General features: G+C 55.1%; 1 protein-coding gene across 4 annotated transcripts in view; it reads right to left on the bottom strand.

Moving 5' to 3' along the window:
• The window catches only part of CACNB1 (calcium voltage-gated channel auxiliary subunit beta 1), a 35608-nt gene continuing 16135 nt past the window's right edge, over window positions 1-19473 (bottom strand). Inside the window, exons 3-14 of one of the 4 annotated variants that reach the window (XM_006022560.3) lie at window positions 16595-16717; window positions 16341-16477; window positions 15940-16016; window positions 14794-14951; window positions 12140-12220; window positions 11295-11353; window positions 10175-10284; window positions 9384-9392; window positions 8326-8477; window positions 6470-6565; window positions 6031-6216; window positions 4-4189 (exon numbers count right to left, since the gene is read on the bottom strand). In XM_006022560.3, coding sequence (XP_006022622.1) covers window positions 3722-4189; window positions 6031-6216; window positions 6470-6565; window positions 8326-8477; window positions 9384-9392; window positions 10175-10284; window positions 11295-11353; window positions 12140-12220; window positions 14794-14951; window positions 15940-16016; window positions 16341-16477; window positions 16595-16717 — 1656 coding nt within the window. In that variant the 3' untranslated portion in view covers window positions 4-3721. Of the gene's footprint in view, window positions 4190-5922; window positions 6217-6469; window positions 6566-8325; window positions 8478-9383; window positions 9393-10174; window positions 10285-11294; window positions 11354-12139; window positions 12221-12492; window positions 12513-14793; window positions 14952-15939; window positions 16017-16340; window positions 16478-16594; window positions 16718-19473 lie in introns of those variants that run through there. The other 3 variants (XM_006022561.3, XM_006022559.3, XM_014519455.2) reach the window with 3 other exon arrangements.

Genomic DNA, 19473 nt, shown 5'->3' with positions numbered 1-19473 from the left:
TCCACAGTTGCACAGCAGGGACAACAGAGGTTTCCCAAGATCAGAAGCGGATCAGGGCTAGACGCAGAAGGGAGCCAGCCTCTCATGCATTGATTTACAGAGAACCAACCCCAAATAGACTGTACTGGAGAGAGGCAAGATGTGACCATGGAAAAGGCACCAACCCCCTACCCCAACCATGAAACACATGGGGCCAGTAATCACACACCCCTCGTGGAGCCACTGTCAGAGTTCTCAGTGAAATATTTATTACAAAGAATCAAGCAAATGGGATAATATTTCCCCCCTTCCCTCAACAAACAATAATAAATAAATAAAATACACTTCTTTTAAATAGTTTGTTAAATGACGGAAATACAGGACATCTCTTTCCTTTAAAGTTGCTTTGCAAAAAGGCTAGGGCCGTGTTGAAGACACCTTTCTGGCCCTCCCCCACCCTGCTGCCCCCTGCTGGCTGAAAGCAGACTTGGCCATGGGCATGTCCTAGACCCTGCCTTGCTGAGGGGGATTCTCTACTCCTTGGCCTGGCAGCAGGAAGGCCCGTGGCAGTTGTGAGGTGTGGGGCAGCAGCATAGAGACAGCTGTGACACGTGGTGGTTACAACACATTGAGGTGGCTGGAGCTTGCAGGTCTCAAAGCACTTAACAGAGGGGTGCTCGTTAGCCCCGGGGTTCACGGACGGGGAGGACGAGGCACACACATGGGGAGAGTGACCTGACTCCACGATAGAGGTGGGTGTAGAAATCTGGCATCGCCATCCCGTTGTAGCAGCTAAGTTGCCTGGCTGGAACCCATCAAGCAGCCTCCATGGGGAAGACAGCCACTACCACCCCTTCTCCCCACCCAGGACAGAGCGGCACTAGTCTAGAAAGGCCCCTCGCTCTTGTCAAAGGCAGTAGCTCCTGAGTTCCCCTGGGGAAGCTCCTAGCAGTACCTGAGAGCAGGGGCTGTCTCGGCCCCCACTGAAACCAGATGCAAAGCTTAACACCCTGCCAGGGAGAGTAAGGTGAGGCAGGGCCCCTGGCTATAAAGCCACCGCTCAAGGCCAGGCGAGCAGGGAGGTGCCAGCCCCTGCAGAGGGTATGGGTACAGACAGACAAAACCCAGAGACTTCACAGTGAAGGAGGGGGAGCAGCTGAGACCACCTCCAGCCCATTCCCAAGGGGCACGGAGATGGACGGACACACGTTGGCACACATGGACGCAGGTACTGCATGAATGGGCAGCAAAGGACTGAATGCTTGTCGGTCAGAGAGGCACTGCCCAGAAACTGCAGCCAGAAGGGGGCGGGGAGACGAGGGGAAGGGCACTGGGCAGCCTCAACCATTTTAGGTTGGCCAAAGCCAGGTTTTGGCAGAATGTAAGGGATGCAGCTCTGCCTGGAAGTCACAGGTCAGGCACAGCTTCTCTGGGCTCAATCCAGCCAGATTCCTCATGCTCAAGACCAGGGGTGGGCGAAAGGGGCAGAGTCCCAGCTGGCAGGGAGGGGAAAGGTCTGGAGGGTTCTGGGCAGATATTACAGGCCCAGAGAGAGGAGATGACTGGGGGGCGCTGAAGGTTTTGGCCAAGTAAAAATCCCACCCCTCCACCTGAGGCCCATAAACAAAGGGGCTGGGTACTTTGGCTGTTGCCCCTAGTATGGCACAAGGTGACACGGCAGGCCAGGACTGAGGAAGCCATTAGTACACAAACCACTCACGTTAGACACCCCTGTCCCCCCAGCCCAGTGTAGAAATGATCTCCCCTCCCCCTCACCCACTCAGGGGCATTTCAGGTGCCTATACATATGCAGTGAGGCTGCTCCAACATGCTGTAATTACAACGTGTAGTTACAGCGCATTGGAGCAGACTTGATTAATCCAGACTTGATTAATCAAGTCTGCCAGAGTGGTAATTGGTGAGCTCCAGCAGACTGCAGTTGGTCAAGTATGTCAGTGTCCCTGCACTGAAAAATGGTGGCGGGGGCAATTTAACTGAAGCTCATTCGAGTTAGTTTTGAAACTAAATGGCTTTAGTTAAAGTGCCCCTGCTGCCATTTTTCAGCACAGGGACACTGACACATGTGACTCTCTGGGTGTTCTAATTAGAGCAGCTCTTGGAGCTCCTGGAGCTGCTCTTGGAGCTGCTCTAATTAAAGCATGTTCCCCCTGAGCACAGTGTATAAACACCCTTCTGGAAGAGCCCGTCCCCCCCACTAAAGGGTGCCATAGACCATTTTGCAAAAATAGCCTGTTCTGCCAGAAACTGTCTCCCTGCCTTCATTTCAGCCCAAGCTCCTCAAATGGAAGCACCCTGCAAAGCACCTGCAGTCTGATGACAGCAGCTCTGTGAAGGGGAAAACCAAACAGGCCGTGCCCCAGGGAGAGGGTAGCCCAGGCCAAGATGTCATCACAGGGCACCTCCTCTCCTTAGGCAGTAGGCAGGACCACTGGTGAGGATGACTGCTCCCAGCAAGGGGGATTGCTTTGATGTCACATGGGACTGGGATGTCCTGGAACTGCCCTGACACGCTCGGCAGAGTCCCTTCAGCCCACCAGAAGAATGCCCAGCCTATGGCATCACACACAAGCTTCCCCCTCCATGCTTTGAGTCAGCACGGTACAGATCAACTAGGAGTCCAATTAGATCCAAACAGGTTAGCCCCCTTCATTCCCTCAATACCCCGGCCTGGGGCACGCCCACAGCAGTATACACCACACACGCATGCAGGCTGGAGTGCAGGCATCCCCACCCCCAAATCTGTTGTGGTTTAGCATGTAAAATAAATCCACGGGGGGCTGGAGGCTGAGGCACTGGAGAATAGAGACAGGTCAAGCCATGATGGGAGGTAGGCTATGGCACCGTTGGCTGGGGTTACGGCTGTCTGTACGGACAAAGGGCTAGACATAATCGTAGGCACTGGACAGAAGAGGAGATTCCTCATTGCTGGGCAGAGACTGACTCCCCACAGCTATCAGAACTCTCTAAAGAAACCAGGGGTAGCGCCACAGCTCCCCTCTTCAGCTGGGTTGTCAAGAGCACCATGGAAATACGATGGGATGGGGCAAGGATGCAAACTGGGGAGAAGCTGAGCCCGGGGTGGGGAAGAGGAAGATGGAGGAAGGCCATCCCCCTAGACAGCCCCAGAAGTGATTAGTTACAGACCAGGGTTGAACATGCTTTCCTTCCCCAGGGAGTGGGGACAGACAGTGCCCAGCTCTAGGCTTCCCACCCACTGGGGCAGGGCCATGACAGGCAGCAGGGGAGCTGGCTGGATCCATTTGGTCACTTACTCCCTTTGGGGGCAGGGATGGCCCGAGGCAAAAGTGGACGCCAGGGCGCCCCTCCTCTCTGGGTACCCAGGGGACCCACAGAGCCAAGGAGGGGCTTAAGGTGGAGGTGAATATTCACAATCTTATAGGAGGTGAGAGGGGCCCCAGGAGTGTTGGCAGGGGCCCCCTCTGGGTGCTGAGTTGGGGGGGCCTGTGTCACCATTGGCAAAGGGGTCCCCATGGCACTGCTGGCAAGGGAGCCCCATATGGGGTGGGGGGGAGGCAGGGGAGCCCTCATCCAAGCTGGATGGGGGCACCATATAATCTGAGGCCAGCCCTGGTTAAGGAGGCAAGGGCCACCCCAACCCAAAACAACCAAAGTAGGGAAGCCTCATAGTCAGGGGGCCTGGGGGGGGGAGGGGAAGATCCCCGCACACCATCCCTCTCCTGCTGAGGCAGATGCCCCGGCTTTAGCGGATGTACACGTCCCGCCCCCAGGCCTCCATGTCATTCTTGTTCATGCCCATGGCCTCCTCCTCGTTCTGGCAGTAGTGGTCTCGCCCCTTGCCCCGAGGTTGCCGGTTGTGGTTCTCCCGATCTGGCTCATCCTCATCCCAGGAGCTCTGGTGCAGGTGGAGGTGGTGGCGGCCCAGCCCTCGGTGGTAGGCACCAGGGGTGCTGCGCGGCTCAGCTTCAGGCTCCTCGTAGGGGTCCGTCTCCATGTCCATGCAGGAATCGCCCGGCTCTGTGTAGGCCGAGTCACGGCTGCCCTGGGTCTCCGAGTCGAAGGTGTCCTGGCGCGATAGGCCACGGTTGACTAGGCGAGCATGGGGCTGGCCTGGACGCCCCTGGCTGCGGGTGGCCGGCTCCCCTGGGTAGTCATGAAGGCTAGCACGCTCCCCCTCACACGTCTGCTCCCCATGCACTAGGTAGGGGCCCTGGTTAGGAGAAGCAGCAGCACACCATGCAAATGGGAGAAGATAAGACAGGGTTAGTCTGCCCCCCAGGGGCCACTGGTGGCCACTTAGTACAGTTAATACACACACATCATCAGCAAAGCGCTGCATCTGGGATCAGTGCACATGCACTTTTGGCCTGCCGAGACCTGGTGTGCAATCCCAACGCAAGTGAAATGAAGTTGCCGAGTCTTAGCCCAGCTCCATGCTTGAATACAAACCCATCCAAGGGAACAAACCTGTATTACAGATTCATCAACAGGGTTTTCTCAGGTGGAGTTGGAAGCTGGAACGGGGGCTGCAGGCTAGGCCTGAGGGGTGGCAGAACAGCTACGTGGGTAGGGTAGGGAGGCTTAGGCTGGAAAGGGCTGGGGGTGGGAAGCCAGGATTGAGAGGTACCAGCAGAAGTGCAAGAGTGAACTTGCCCTGGTGGCACAAAGCCAGGGCTGAGAGATCTGCTGGAAGTCAAAGAGAGTTAGCAATGCACGACATCATCCCTACCACAGCCCGGGCAAGTCAGGGCATGGCGCCAGTGAAAGCAGGATCCCCACAGGAGTCTGCCCAGTTGGAGACCCTCTGTTACTACACAGAAACCCACTCAACCAGCAGCAGCCTGAGAAGGTCAGGAGCAAACACAAAGGCAACTAATGCCAGATCCCAGTCCTGCTTGGAGACCCCCGGCCCTGCCCCTGGGTGATACAGTGCAATGGCACAGAAGCCTGTGGAGACCAAGGTTAGCTGGTTTGGGGCAGGAGCCAGGATATCCAGGAAGGGGCAAAGATGGGCTCTTCCAAATGGGATGATCTGTTGGGTTTCACAGCACCAGAATGACTCGGAGTATCTGAGCTACTAGCCAGGCCACAAGTGAGCCTGGACTACATCTCAATTCTTAAAGGTGAGCCTTCCCCTGGAGATACACTAGCACAGATTTCAGAAGGTGCCTGTTTCCAGTAGATGAAGGATACTCTTGGTTGGGCAGGAGCTGGAAGAAAGGATCCAAGCCCCTTGCCAGAGGGGTCTTTGTACTAGTGGCAAAGGCAATGCACCGAACTCCTGGACAAGGGCATGTCTGACCCCTACCTAACAGCTGTACCTGGGCTTCACCCCAGGCCTGGCTGTTGACAGCACTCTTTGACATGGGTAGGAAGTCACCCCTTGCCCCAGCCTTCCTGACTGTCCTGCAGTGCAAAGCCTCATGTTGGGCAATTACCCAGGTTTACACCTAGTCTGGGAAAGGGGCCTTCCCAGAATGCACTTCTCCAAAGGCACAAAACAGGTCATCAGAGCCCAGCACTCCATGACTCCTGTGAGACTTGGCCCAGCTCTCCAAGCAGAGGGGAGGCAGCCTTTACACCAAAGCAGGGGGTGGGGCGTCAGCATGGCACCTCCTGGAAAGAGCTCGGCTCCTGGGTGCATGGGTGCAACTCTTGGGTGGCACTGGGGGGGAAGATTCCTTGTTCTCCCCAGGGGGTAACACTGCTCCCAGGTCCTGAGCCTTAGAGCTACTGCTGGGCAGCCCCCATTTGGCTCAGATGATGCTCTGAAGAGCCCCTTCCACCAGCAGGGCACCGAGGGCAGCGGGGCCAGAGGGAAGCAGTTTCCACAGGCACTTGCAGGGGTGCATTCAGAGGGTGGGGATCAGCTGGGGTTTCCAAAGTACATTTCCTTCTCCGTGTTCACTGAAGGCACTGCCTCTTTCTCTTCCACTCTTAAAGCTACAGCGCATGCTCCTCCACCTTGGGCTGGGCCCTTGGCCCCAGCTCCGGGCTACCCTTCCCGCCCCAGAAGCCCAGGTTGCGCTTGAGGGAGGTCAGCACCTGTACCTGGAGGTTGGAGACAGGGGCGGGACTGGCAGCTAGGGCAGCAGTAGCCATGGTGCGGTTCAGGAGGGGATTGGGTGGGTTGCTGCTGGGTGGATGCGTGGCCTTCCAATAGGCTTCCAGATACTCAGACAGGTGCTCACAGGCATCTTCCAATTGGTTCTCATCCAGGATGATGTCAAACATTTCCTGCAATGAGAAACAAAGAGATAGGGAGGGGCAGGGCATGGGGAAGCCAGCTGGAGGTGATGGGCGGGGCTGGAGGCAGAGCCACAGCTAAACTGGAGGTGATGGGGTGGGGCCAGGGGCGGAGCCATGGCCCAGTTTGGGGGGTGTGGGGTAGCAGGGGTGGCCGATCAGAGGCAGGTACTCAGTTGAGCTGAGGGAGTGGGGCCTCACCAACCAAGGTGAGGGCTCAGGTGGGCAGAGTCCAGGTACTCACAGGAGGGCACTGTGCCAGTTTGTCTGATGCCACCATCTGCACATTCAGGTGTTTGGCCTGGGACTTTCCCCGGGACTTGACCAGTCTCTGGAGCACCTGTGGTGGGAGAAGGAAGAACACTGGGGAAGGGACGAGGAGACACCAGGCTTCTGAGGAGATGCTGCCTTGCCTGCCCCTTCTCTCCTTGGGGGCTGTTGCTCTGTGGAGGGGCTGAGTCTGGATCTCGGGCAGGAAAACTGTTTCATCCTTTTGTGATCCCCACCTGGGGCTCTTCTGCCCTGTCAGTACACTCACTCCTAAACTGCAACCCACGCTATCCCAGCCCTTGGCTCCCACAGGCACAGCTCTGCTTTGTCCCTCAGCCCTGCCACACAGCCGCTCTGGCTGTTTGAGTCTTAAGCTACTCTCTTATATTTAAAAAACAATGCTGCAATGAGGAGGAACATCACCTGGAGGACAAGGCTGAAAGTCTCCAACTCATCACACCACTGATTTAAATACAGACAGGGCTATTTCATGAAGCCAAATGCTTCAACACAGTCCCACCCCCCATCACTGCCTGGGACATACAGGAAGGCTCAGCAGTGGATCTCCTCTTTGCTATCCCCTGGCTCCCTGGCACAGTCTGATCCAGGCAGCAAACACCTGTGTACTCTGCTTATGTACATACCCAAGAGGTACATAATTCACACAATAGCAAGCCCCCTTTGTTGTCTTCTGCTGACATGGTCACACACACCAGTTATCTGTACGTCAGATTAAGTGCAGTGGTGCTGAAACTATGGCTTGGGAGCCACAAATGGCCCTCAAACACTGTGTAAACAGCCTGTCACCAGAATGAGTTCACTAGTATGTCAGCATCGGCTCTGCTTTTTCATGGCTCAGAAGCCCAGGGGGTAAATGCTGCCTCTCATCTCCTTTTCTTTGCCACTGAATTCAGTCAGGATGGAGGAAAGAAGTGAACGGTGGTGGCATTCATCCTCTGGGCTCCAGAGCTGTGCAAAATCAGTGGCTCCAGCTAAGGCCCATGCTGATAAGGTATTGAGCTCAGAAAGCTCACTGTGCATGGGCCACACAGCCAAAGGGGGTGTGGGTGTGCCCACAGCCCTTGGCCCATTTCTGATTTTAACTGGCTACACGCATAGCAGCTTTCATCCTTACTGCCCGTTTTGTAACTTAAACTTAACTGTACTTGGATTATCTACCCACTTCAGTGATGCTCAGTGAGGATGCTGCAGCACTCTGGTGTGCCGTGACAGCCTCTTAAGGATGCTGTGCAATATTAGCAGCGTTAGGTGTGCAAAAACCTATGCACAGTTCACAAGATAAGACCAGAGATTTCAAATATGAATCCACTGTGTGGAAACCATTTGGACCTGCTGTGGGCTTCCTGAGTTCTTTGCAACAGAAGAGCTGATCTATTATTGTTTCATAGGCACAAACCAAGTGAAAGTGAAGAGCTGGCATTTTCCAAGGGTTGCCTTGAGTCTAAGAGGTTGAGAACCAGTGACCCACTCACTGTAACTGAGACTGACAGCTTTGTAACTAACTGGAGTGCCTTTAACTGTGTCAGGCACAATGAAGAAAAAGCCCAGTCCAAGAACTGTCATCAGAATCCTTGAACTGGATGGCAACTTATCAGTGTCAAAGCTGCTCATACCACACGGGTGAAGACAATTCTCATTACCCGCACAGCAGCTGTGGGTGCTGATATTAGCAGCTCCAAAAATGACTAACTCTTAATTTTCAAGGCTTCTTATCATCAGTTTGGGGGCTGCAAGTGCATATTCCAATGGCACTGTGCACTGAGTCCTGGGCCTCACGGCTCCATGCCCCACAGGGAGGAGCACACCCACCTTAGGGGAGGTGATCTTGATGTACACAATGATGGGGGCCAGTGAGGTCTTGGCTAGCTGGGCTGGGTGGTTGATGGTGTCCGCATCAAGAGCCACAAGCTGCAGGGTCCGGGCCAGTTCGAAAATGCGCTCAATCTCACTCTGCACCTCAGCTGTCAGAGCAGACACACAGTGAGAAGCTTGGAAGTGGGCCAGGGGGAGCAGGACAAAGGTTGGGGAGAGTATGGAGAGGTGGAGGAAACAGGTACAATGCATGTGTAGGGGGGAGCAATTTGGAAGAGCCAGGTAAGATAACGGATTGGGGCAGGAACCATGGGGAGGGCATGGGGAGAGATGGAGGAACACAGTTGTAGGGGCTGGTCATGGAGCCAGGGACTGGGGGCTGTGTACCCCAAAGGCAAAGACAGTGGTGTCGCCTAGATACAGAGGGAGATACCTGGGTTTCCATGCAGCAGCATCATCTCCCTCTCCTGGCTGGAGAGACGTGGCTCCTGTGTCACCATTGCTGGGAATAGTCCCACCACAGCCAGGATGCTGCACCAGCTCTGCCACAGGCTGGGCAGTAGGGGAGACCTGGAGAACCCAGACCTGACCTGTGTTCATTGGGTATCCCTGGGCAGGGGAAGTGCACTGCTGTATAGAGCAGGAGATGGGGAGGAACCACAGCAGGGGACAAACCAAAACCCAGACCCTGGGGCATCTGGACCTGGGTTGAGCATATTGGGCTCGTCTCTAATCCTAGAGCTTCAGATCAGTCCTGGCCTTCAAGACCAGAAGGACCACAGGGAAGGGACAGCTGCCTTCCAGCACCAAGGCTCTGGGCCACATGGAAGGAGCAAGACTCCGGCTGTGGCTGCCCTGAGTTTGTAGGGTACTGAGTGCCAGCAGCTATGTGCTCTGAGGAGATCCCAGAAGAGAAGGAGAAAGGAGCAGGTTGAGATCTCACTCTCCAGTGGCTAGGGAAGTGGGTATTACCCATCAGTCCCTGCCATGCCGTGGCTGGCAATGGCTCCCATACAGGGTTAGAGTGCTGTGCCCGAGAGATTAAGGCTACATACCCAAGACATCTGTATCAGGAGCAGGGAAGGAAGGAAGCCACGCGGAGGGGAGGAAAAAAAATAAAAGGAAAAATAAAGAAAAGAAAGGGAGGGGGGGAAAAGAGGAGTGAATTGAATGGACTGTCAGCAGCAAAGATGGTCCCAGGCATCGGAGCAGCAGACTCCTGCCCCCGCCCAGCCAGGCTTGCGGGAGCAGCAGGTCAGCAAGTCATATTAGTCACCCCCTCTGCACGGCAGCAAAAATGGCATCGTTTTCCATGAGGCACACAACCCCCACCTCTTCCCAGCTCTGCTGGAAGGGGGGCAGTCCAGGCATATCACATCCCAGCGTGCACTGGGGGGAGCCTGCCCTGGTGTTGCCAAGCATCCCAGCATGCCTGGGGGGATGAGCAATGCCAAGGAAGTGGCATCTCTAGGTCAGTCCCTCTTTCAGCCTAGCACAAGCAGGCAAGAGCACAGCTGGAAGGCCTGGCCTAGGGCCAGGGGTGGGCAAAGAGGGGAGCATGCGTGAGGAGTTCCTTGCCAACAGGGCATGAGGTGGGGGGCATGCCCCAAGGCACTGTGGGAATTCCAGGGGTGGGCAAAGGGGGAAGCAGGCGGCTCCCAACTGATACAGATCAGAGGCAGGCAGGCTTTGAAGGTTTAAGCCCTCAAAGCAATGCCAGTGGCCAAGCAACTCAGGTTAATGCTACACCATCCTCCAAAATAACCATGCAGGGGGGAGGTGAGTGGGAAGGGTTAGATCCATGGCTCTTCCCTCCCCACCCTCCTGGGAGTCACCCCTGTCTTACCCAGGCTGGAGCGCGTGCTGGAGCGTTCGATGATGGTGTGTTTGCTGGGGTTATTCAGCACGGAGCGCTTGGCCAGGGAGATGTCGGCTGTCACCCGCGTGATGGAGATCCTGGGAGGCACATGGAGGGGGGTGAAGGGGTGTGTGTAGGAGAGAGGGATGGGAGTGTGAAAGGGAGAGACAGAAAGAGAGCAGATGGGTGGTCAGCAATTGTCCCCAACAGCTGGGACCCTTGCTTAGAGGTTGTATAAGGTGACCCTATAGTAGCCCAGAGCTGGGGATGCAAATCCCAGTCACCTATGAAGGGAACTCTCTTTCCAGTCCTCCCCTTGCACATTTGCACTGCTTCCTGCTGCCTGTTTCATATATGAAAGGCAGCAAGAGAACAGGACTCCTGGAGTGCCTATACACATGCTCTGGGGTTGGGGTGGGGCATGTTTTAATTAAAGCAGGTCTCAGGAGCCACTCTAATTAAAATGCCACAGCATCTCATGTATTCAGTGTCCTGCATTTCAAAATGGCAGTGGGGGCTCCATTTTGAGTGAGCTGCCTCCTCATTACTGTGCTTCAGGTTCCCCACCTGCAAAATGAGTTTCAGGATACTGCCAGGGGGGTTCCACTCCTCCCTGCAGTATGCCCATGAGGCCTTCAGTTGGAAAGGGTGAGGGACGGGGAAGAGTTGTCTCTGCTTGGAAGGTGGCATCCTATTTCCGGCTGGGGGAAGAGCATGTGACCCACTGCACTGGGTTCCCATTTTATTGTCTCTCAGGGAGCCTGTCACCATGGTTGTTGTTAAACATGGATTTAAGTGAACCAGTAGTCTCTAGATGTCCAGGGGAGCAGAATTGGGTCCAGCTGTGCCCACAGGTTTGAGAACTGGAGCCCAACCTCCAATAGGGCAGGAGGGAGCAGCCAGAAGGTGCACCACCTCCAGCCCCTACTCAGCCACAGTGTTCTCCAGTCCTGATTCTGAGTGTGACTCGGGAGAAAGAAGGCATGATAGACAGTGTTAACATCCCCATCCCATTTGCATGCCCCCAACACCCAGTTTCTAAGCCTGAGAGCCACAGACCCAACCAATGCTCTCATGGCTTATGCTGTCTGCCTGAGATGTCCCTCACCTGCCATCGAAGCGATGCTTCAGGAAGTCAAAAAGAGCTTTCTGCATCATGTCTGTCACCTGGGGAGAGAGCGACACAGTGGAGCTGGGCACCCTGGAGCAGAGTGGGGATTCATGACACTAGCGTGTGGGTGGGTGGGTCTGGGGAGTGTGTGTGTGTGTGTGGGGGGGGGGTGTAAATGTGTGCGAGAGAGAAAGAGATAAGTTGAATATGCATGTGAGAAATCGTGTATGGGAGGTCAGATAGTGCACACATGTGTGTGCAGTCAAGTATAGGGGGGGGTGTGTACATGTGTGTGTAGTCAGACGTGCATGAATACCTGTAGTCAGGCATTTACATGCATGGGTATAGTGTGTGTGGAGGGGATTTTACAGGTAAATGGGCATAGGGAGGAAAATCAGTTAGGCACACACTATGTGCACGTGTGTGTGAACCGGGAGGGCAGATGCCACTGGCTCACCAGGCACAATCCCCACCCTGGATAAAGGTGAAAGCACAGGGAGCTCTTCCCAATATGACTTCCTGCCCCATGGAAGAGGCTACTTGGACAGCAAGGCAGAGTGGGGAGCACTAGAGGAGTTGGGGGGAGATGGACACGTGCTGAAGGGGACAGGAGTGAAGGTGCTGGGAGAGCAGTTGCTGTGTGAGAGGGGTTGAGTGTGCAGGTGGAGAGTGGATGGTCAAGAAATGGAGGGGAAGAGATGGCTGAGCAGACAGATGGACAGACAAGCTGTGGGGAGGGGAGTATGCAGCACATACTGGGCATATTCAGGGTCACCTGCTCTGCAGGAAGTTGAAGGAAATTCTGCACCTCCCATCCCCAGCACCTGCTCCTGACTCCTCACCTCGTACCCCTTCAAAGACGGCCCCACAAGTATGATTGGCCGCATGGAGGGTACCACGTCATAGGGAGGCACGTGCTCCGCCTGTGAAGAGATGCAGTGGGTAGGAGGTTACACAGCTTCGTGGGGGGTGGTGGGGTTGCAGGCCCTGGCGTCTCTGGGACAGGGATAGGAACTGCGGTCCGAGAGGATGGGTTGAACCTTCCTAGGGGTACCTGGGTGTGGCCTGCCCTTCCCATGCTGCCAGCCCTGTGGCTTGGGAGCCAGGTGGCCATACCAATTATGGGCACCCCTCCCACCCAGTATTTCAGGATGCTCTGGCTGGAAGGGAGCTCAAGTAAAGCCATGGTACTCACCGACTTCTGCTTCTGCTTGGCTATGTCCAGTGATCGCCATTAATGTGGGGGGGGAAGGGGGGTGGGGGGGGAGAGGAAGGGCAGACGAGAGAGATAAACAAGGCATGCGTGTTACTGACAGATCGCTCCAGCAGAAGCAAAGAGGCAGTGGGGACAGGCAGGGGAGGGCAGGAGGGGCTGCTGGAACTTAGCTCAGGCAGCAAGGTGGGGGACTCTAGAGGGAAAGGGGGTTAATTCAGCTTTCCCCCACAGTGGGGGTGGCTGAGGCCCAGGTGCATGTCCCCCAGCACTGCTCAGCTCCCACCACCCCACTCCAGCCCTGCTTTCTCTTGTATTTTGCACTTGCCTCCTGCTTCACATAAGATTTTTTCATCCCGTTGGGGACAGCAGATGTACCCCTCTGCCCTAGCCTCTCTTCTGCATGCCATCTCGGTCCCTGGGAATGCCTTCCACGGCATCAAGAGGACTCTTGTCCCTGCCTATGAGAGCCTCCTGGCAATACAGAGCTCCTCTATGCAGCCCCCATCCTACCTTGGCATCAGCATCCTCCCCTGGCTGTTACCCCTGCAGCCTCTCCCCACTTGCCCTACCCTGAATAATCCCTCCTCTGTAAAACCCCAGGGAGGAATGCCCTGAAAGAGACTGCTGCACCCCTCTACTCACTTGCCTCAATGTAACCCCAGAGGCAGTGGGGTAGCTGCCTGCAAACCCCATACCTGGCTGCTCCTGCAGGCCTCTGGTACCCCACAGGGTCCACACCTCCCCAGCATCTAACCCAGGATGGATGGAATGTTCCATTCCCATGTTTCACAGTGTGAGGGCCTAAGTGGAACATTCCATTCTCATGCTTTTAACAGGGTGGTGGACACAGCTGGGAGAATTGGGGAAAAAAAACATTGGCAAATGCTAAATTCACCCAAGAACTAGTGTTTCAGAGTGGGGAGGAGAACAAAACTATCCATAAACAAATTTGGCAAATGGTTACAACTAAAAATAATAGGTCAGGGGAGAACCCCAAAGCCTCTGAATCAAGTGTTGTAAGAGGAATAGCCTGATTTTGGAAATGCCAGAATGCTCTTCTGAAGCATTTTGGGGAAAGCACTGCCATTTTCCAGCTTGAAACGGCACTGGCATTTAAAATTGCACCTGCATTTCCAAAAAAATAAAATAAAGGGGGAAGCGAGAAAAAGGTTATAAAACAGGGGTCGACAACATTTTTGGACAGAGTGCCAGCTTCAACTTGTAAGATGTTGGCATGCCAGGGACGGACACTGGGGGAGTTGCAAATGGCCCAATCCTCATTGTGGCAATTCAGCCCTGGTCCCTTCTCCCCCTCCAACCCGAGGCACACGTGCCAAACAAAATGCCTTCACATGCCATGATCTGGCACCCGCGCCAGGGGTTGCCTACCCATTATAAAAGGTTAAACAGCTCCAAAGCAAAACCGTTCTGTTGTCTTTTGGGTCAAACACTTTCAGGCTGACCCAAAACACAACTTTCCAATTTGTTGAAACGCTGGATCCATTTCCATGTTGGTTCGGGTGGAATGAATGGGTTTGATCCAATTTTGGGGATCACCCACTAGATCCCCCAAATTGATCGCTGGTGAACCAAAATACCCCAGGAATGTTCCACTCTCATGTTTCACAGGGGCTATCATGGAGGGGGACAATGGTCCATGCTTCATGTTGCTCCCCCTTCAAAACCACTGGAATGTACCTTTCCCATGTTTCATGGGAAGGGGCCGTGCTGGAACATTCCATTCCCATGCTTCACATGGGGGGGGGAGGGGTTGACTGCCAGAATGCTCTTAATTCATGCTTTAAGTGTGTGATCACTGGAACATACCATTCACGTGCGTCAGAAATGTGTGCATTGGTGCACTGGGAGGGCAGCATAGAGGTAGCTGGACCTGTCTGGGCCATGTTGGAGGTGGGGATTCCTGGCACACATCAGGTACATGGGTGACCCTGCCTTGGCCCTCATGAGCACCTCCACTTGGGCAAGGGATGCTGGCGCTCCTCAGATGATTCTCCTGCCCAATAGCATGCTTTATGGCACTTCATGTGGCCAGGACCCACAACCCAGTTCACAGCTGAACGATGACAAGACCAGATCCAAGCTGTGCCTGTCCCCGTTCCCATCCCCACACCTCCTTCGACAAACCCAGATCTCTCAAAGAGGGGCATCCGGCCTCACACTCAGGGCAAATGACGGGTGTTAAAGGCAGGCGGGAGCACAGGTGCAGCAGGCGGGTGCAGAGCCCCAGCAGAGAGCATGCCCTGAACCAGGCTCCTTTACCTTCTTAAAGAAGGGGATGCGCTTGACATTGGAGGGGGGTGTGGTGACACTGCTAACGCTAGTCTTAGGGGAGCGGTGGTTCTCCAGGCCTTCGGCCTCCTCATCTTCTAAGTCAAGGGCATCAGGGTCATAAGCTAAGTTAGTCATGTCCAGAGTACCTAGGGAGGGGCATGGGGAAGGGGAGAAAAAAAGAAAAGAAAAGAAAGGAGGGAGCAAAGGAAAATGAGTAGAAACAGAAAACGAGAAATGGCTAAAAAGATCAAAAGAAAGAAAACAAATGAAAGATGTGCTCAAGGGGGGAGAGTGATTTGGCAAATGAAAGAGCTGGAAGGGTAAAGTAAAACTAGAGCTTCCTGGAGGGGCTAGGCAGGGTAGAGAGTGGGCTGGGCTGGGCTGGGGATGAAAGGATTGCCTGGCAGCCCAGCTGGGATTGACTTAGTGTCTCCACCTGCTAGGTCACTGGGATAGATGGCAGCAGGTCCCCTCTCCATGCCTGTGTGGATGTGCCAAGGCAGGGATGCACATTCGCCCTTCTATCGGAAACTCAAGCGTCTAACTGTAGACCATGTCTCTGTGTGTGTACTAGCATCAGTGTTGGACCCAGTAGCCTGCCGCACTGTGGGAGTTGCTTGACCAGCTTCCCTTGGGTGCACTGTCCTCTGTCTTACTCTATGTTGTTGTGTGTTGACTCATAGGTCCATGTGTGCTAAGTACTCCCTTACACCTATACCCATATCTCTGCCTTTTGCCGGGGCCAGAAGGGATGGGGGACGTTTGTGGGTGGGGAGAATTTAGGAATTCTGCTGTAGATCCTTGGATAAGTGTTGGCCACTTCCAGATGGGCACTTCCACCTTAAGCTGCTGGGGCTTTAACTGATCCCCAACATTAGGCAGACAGAGGATCTGTCCTGGGCTTCCCTCACCCTGTGAGAGATTGTTAGGGACTGAGCTGCAGTAAAGGTGCCTTAATGGTAGGCTTACTGGCATCTGAAGAGATGAAAGGAGGAAGGAACCTGTCATTTCAGCTACAAGGCCATAGTGGGAAGTAATCCCTTCCTCACTTGCTGGCCCTAATGCCCCCATCTGACCAGCTGGGCACTGTCCCATTTCAAACAGTTCCAGGGTTGGGGGCACAGACGGTCTTACCGCTGGCAGGTGGGGTGGGTCTGCGGGTCCCCGTCACCACATCTCCCAGGCTGGAGCTGGAGTTGTCCCCTGATTTGCTGCACAGAACAGAAAGGGGAGGGTGGTAAGTACCTCAGAAGGGGATCGAATCTCTGCCAGTGCCAGGGGTGGGGTGGGGATTTCTCAGCAATGGGAGAGTGGCTTTGGCACCCAGATCCTGGGAGACAACATAAATCTGGAACCACCACACCAGGACAGTGCCAATGGCCCAGGCACCCATCTAGCTTAGTGGCATGCTTCCCACCCGCCACGCATCTAATGACAGGGCCTTGTTGATTGCCCACTGCTCCCTGTTCTGAAATGGCTTTACCCTCCAGGCTGTGTGATGAGAGTGGTCCCCTCCTTTCCCAGTCTGTCCCCACCTTGAACTGAGGCGGTTTTGCCTCATCTTTTGCTCCTGCAGCATCCTCATGTTTTCCAGTTTGACAGGGCTGGGGATGAAGCCCACCTCACAGCCCTCCTTCACCAGGCGCCCGATCCACCAGTCATTGTTATATTTCTGCAGTAGGGAGAGAAGTGGTATCTGTAATGTGGTGCCAGGGCCTTCCTCAGCTGGCTACACTGCTCCCCCCAGCCCACATCATATGTCTCTCATCCTCAGCCAGACACCACCTACCTCTTTGATATGCAGGAAGTCTTTGGGTTCAAAGGAGATGGCCATACCCTGGACTGGCATGTCATCATTAGGGGATGGGTTGTAGCCCACATTTGTCCTCACTGCAAATGCTACTGGCTTGGTCTGTTAAGGAGACAAGGTTTAGCAATGGGGTAGAGGAGGCAGGAAAGAGGATGTGGAAGGATCTCATGTGTCCCACCACACAGAGCACACCACACAGAACATATCACACTGGCCTTTAAAGGCTGCCAAAATTCTCACCCTTTTCCCCAAGCATGTGGAACCTGCTGGCACTTCCTTCCTCCACCCCCGGGTCCAAAAATCAAGGTGGACAGGCTCCCTGCCCTGCTGCTCAGTGAGTGGCACGGACTCCCCATGGCCACAGGATCCTCGCACTGAGGGGAGTGAGGTTCTGGGGGGTCTGCAGCAGCACAACAAGGCCCTGATTCTTGGTCAGTCCCATGTAGCTGGGGGTAGGATGTCTGCAGCCAGAAGCTGGCTGCACCTCCTGGGAATGACCAGAGCCAACTGCATAGAGTAATGTATCAGGAAACTTGTTTCTACTCTAGCTGTCGCAGGGCTGGGCATTGTGATGCAGTTCCTTTGGAACAGGTCCAAACCTTAGCCCGTCTGTGCCACATTGAGCTAGCAAAGAGGCCTGAATGTCTATCCTGGTCCCTTACCCCAGAATAATGCCCCCCGTGGCTGTGGGCCAAAGGATACGAAGCCCAGGATGGTGTCCCAGCTGCTTGCTCCCCGAGGTCCAGTTGAAGGACAGTGACTGAAAACAAGCGTGCATGTGGGAGTAAGGGGTGGATGAAGCAGACTCCTGGCTGGCTCAGAGGCACTGGGAACTCGATTTTGGTCCCCAGTAGGTCTCTAGTTTGAATCCAGCCCAGCTAGCACTGAGGCAGTGGCACTGTCACATGTGTGTGACGGGGAGAGGGGGAAGCAAGAGTGATGAGTTCAGTAGCTCCTGGGCACAACTGCTAGGTCAGCAGGGACTGGAAAAGTGAACTGTCCCTCTCTCAGGGGATTTTTCCAGGATCAGGTAGAGACAGTGCCCAAGGGAAGCAAATGAGATCAGTGACAAAAACCTTTATGCTTCAGGGACTGCTTAGCCACTGCCTTTCCTCAGTGTGAGGTGCCACAGGGCTCTCAGGACACAGCCAAGCATGGACCCCCAGTCCCAAATGTCAGGACTCTTCATGGGGCCTCAGGCCTCCACTTCCTCCTGGCCCAGCCTATCCTGGATCCGCTCCCATGCAGAGCTGTCCTAATGCCAGCAGTCCCTGTCCACAAGAGGGGCTGGCATGGGTCCTAATGGACATTACACCTCTGATGTGTGCCAGCCACTAAGGATTGGGACACTGCAGCTGCAGTGCCCTGGAAGCCTGCTGTGCCAAGGGGGTGGGGTGGGAGGTGGGGAATGGCAGGGACCTCATTAGCTAATTACTTTGGTTAATGTTTGGGTCTATGCAGCCAAGGCAATGATCATTCCCTGAGAACTGACAGCTTCCTTCCTCCTGTGGATTGTTGCTCTGGCTTGGCAGGCCATGTGGAGCAGAGGGCATTATGGCAGGGGGGAACTCAGCTAGTGGACTGAGTTGTGGGGGCAGAGTTGGGGCATCAAGGGCTGCTCTACTTGGCTGCACCTTCAAGCTCAGCTTAGGATCCAGGGGGGCACAAAGGAACAGGTGGTATGTCCCGGGCCACACAGAGCTGGGAACAGAACCCAGGAGTCCTGGCACCCAGCCCCTTCCTGCTCTAACTGCTAGACCCCACACCGCTCCCATAGGGGTAGCTTTCATATCCTCACATTGCACCCAACAGTGCCTGGGCCTCAGGAAGAGATGACAGGGACTTGGTTGGGCGGGGGTACATCTAAGAATGGAGACAGTGATTCTAGCCAATGCATCCCATCTCCCTGCCACAGGAGGCAAAAACATTTTATGGGACAGGGGTCCACGCCCAGGGTCCAGTGCCTCTTGGAAGAAGCTCTAGGGGGTGCTCTGCATCTCCCTTGCCTTGGTATCAGGAGCCCCCCTCTGCACATGCTGCTACAGAGAGGCGCATCCCCTCTTTCCTTTATTTGGAGTATACCTCCTGCACACATGGGCAGGGCAGGGCAGGGCAGGGCTGGGCAGGGCCCTCCCCAATTCCGCAGCGTTTTCTGGTTGGTGGCTGGCCCCGAGGTGTGTAATGGAAGGGCTGGGATGCCGCCAGGTGGGGCAGTGCCAGCCCGCAGTCTCCTGGCACCGGTGCTCTGTCCCTGACCCAGCCTGGGTCGATGAGACGTTTCATCAAGATTAGCTAAATGAATTAACTGATTGTAGGACCTTGTCCATTTCCTGTGATTTATGGGTGGTGCAGAGCCTGGGGCCAGCAGCAACCAGACAGGTTAGAACATTTGGGCCAGGAAGGGTGAAGGCAGCCCCAGCTGGGGTTTATAATGGGGCTCAGGAACTGACAGGAGTAGGGGATCCTAGCATCACAGCTGGACTGTGTCAGAAATGCAGTGACTCTTACAGGAGGCTGGCAGGTTGGGACTTGAGAGCTGGGACTGCGGGGCAAGAGCAGGGCTGTGTGCATGTTGGTGAAGCAAAGGCTGCAGGCTGGACCTGAGACAGCAGGGAGGGACTTTCGGCTGGGGTGCTCCAGTCCTCTCAGCAGGGCAGCTGGCACTGGCCAATGAGACACAGGTAGAAGCAGATGAAGCGGCCCAGCACAGGCATATAAGTTGTGCCAGCCAGGGCCTGTACCCAGCCACCTGCCCAGGAACAAGCTGTATTTTCCAGTGAGGCCTCCAGCCAAGCCAGCCCAGAGGATTTGGCTGGAGGATGGGGTTGGTGTCACACATGGCTGGCGGAGCACGGGGG

The sequence above is a fragment of the Alligator sinensis genome, unplaced genomic scaffold (genome assembly GCF_000455745.1).
Source record: "Alligator sinensis unplaced genomic scaffold, ASM45574v1 scaffold886_1, whole genome shotgun sequence".
NCBI classification, from domain to species: Eukaryota; Metazoa; Chordata; order Crocodylia; family Alligatoridae; genus Alligator; species Alligator sinensis.
This window is presented reverse-complemented; position numbering and strand designations above follow the sequence as displayed.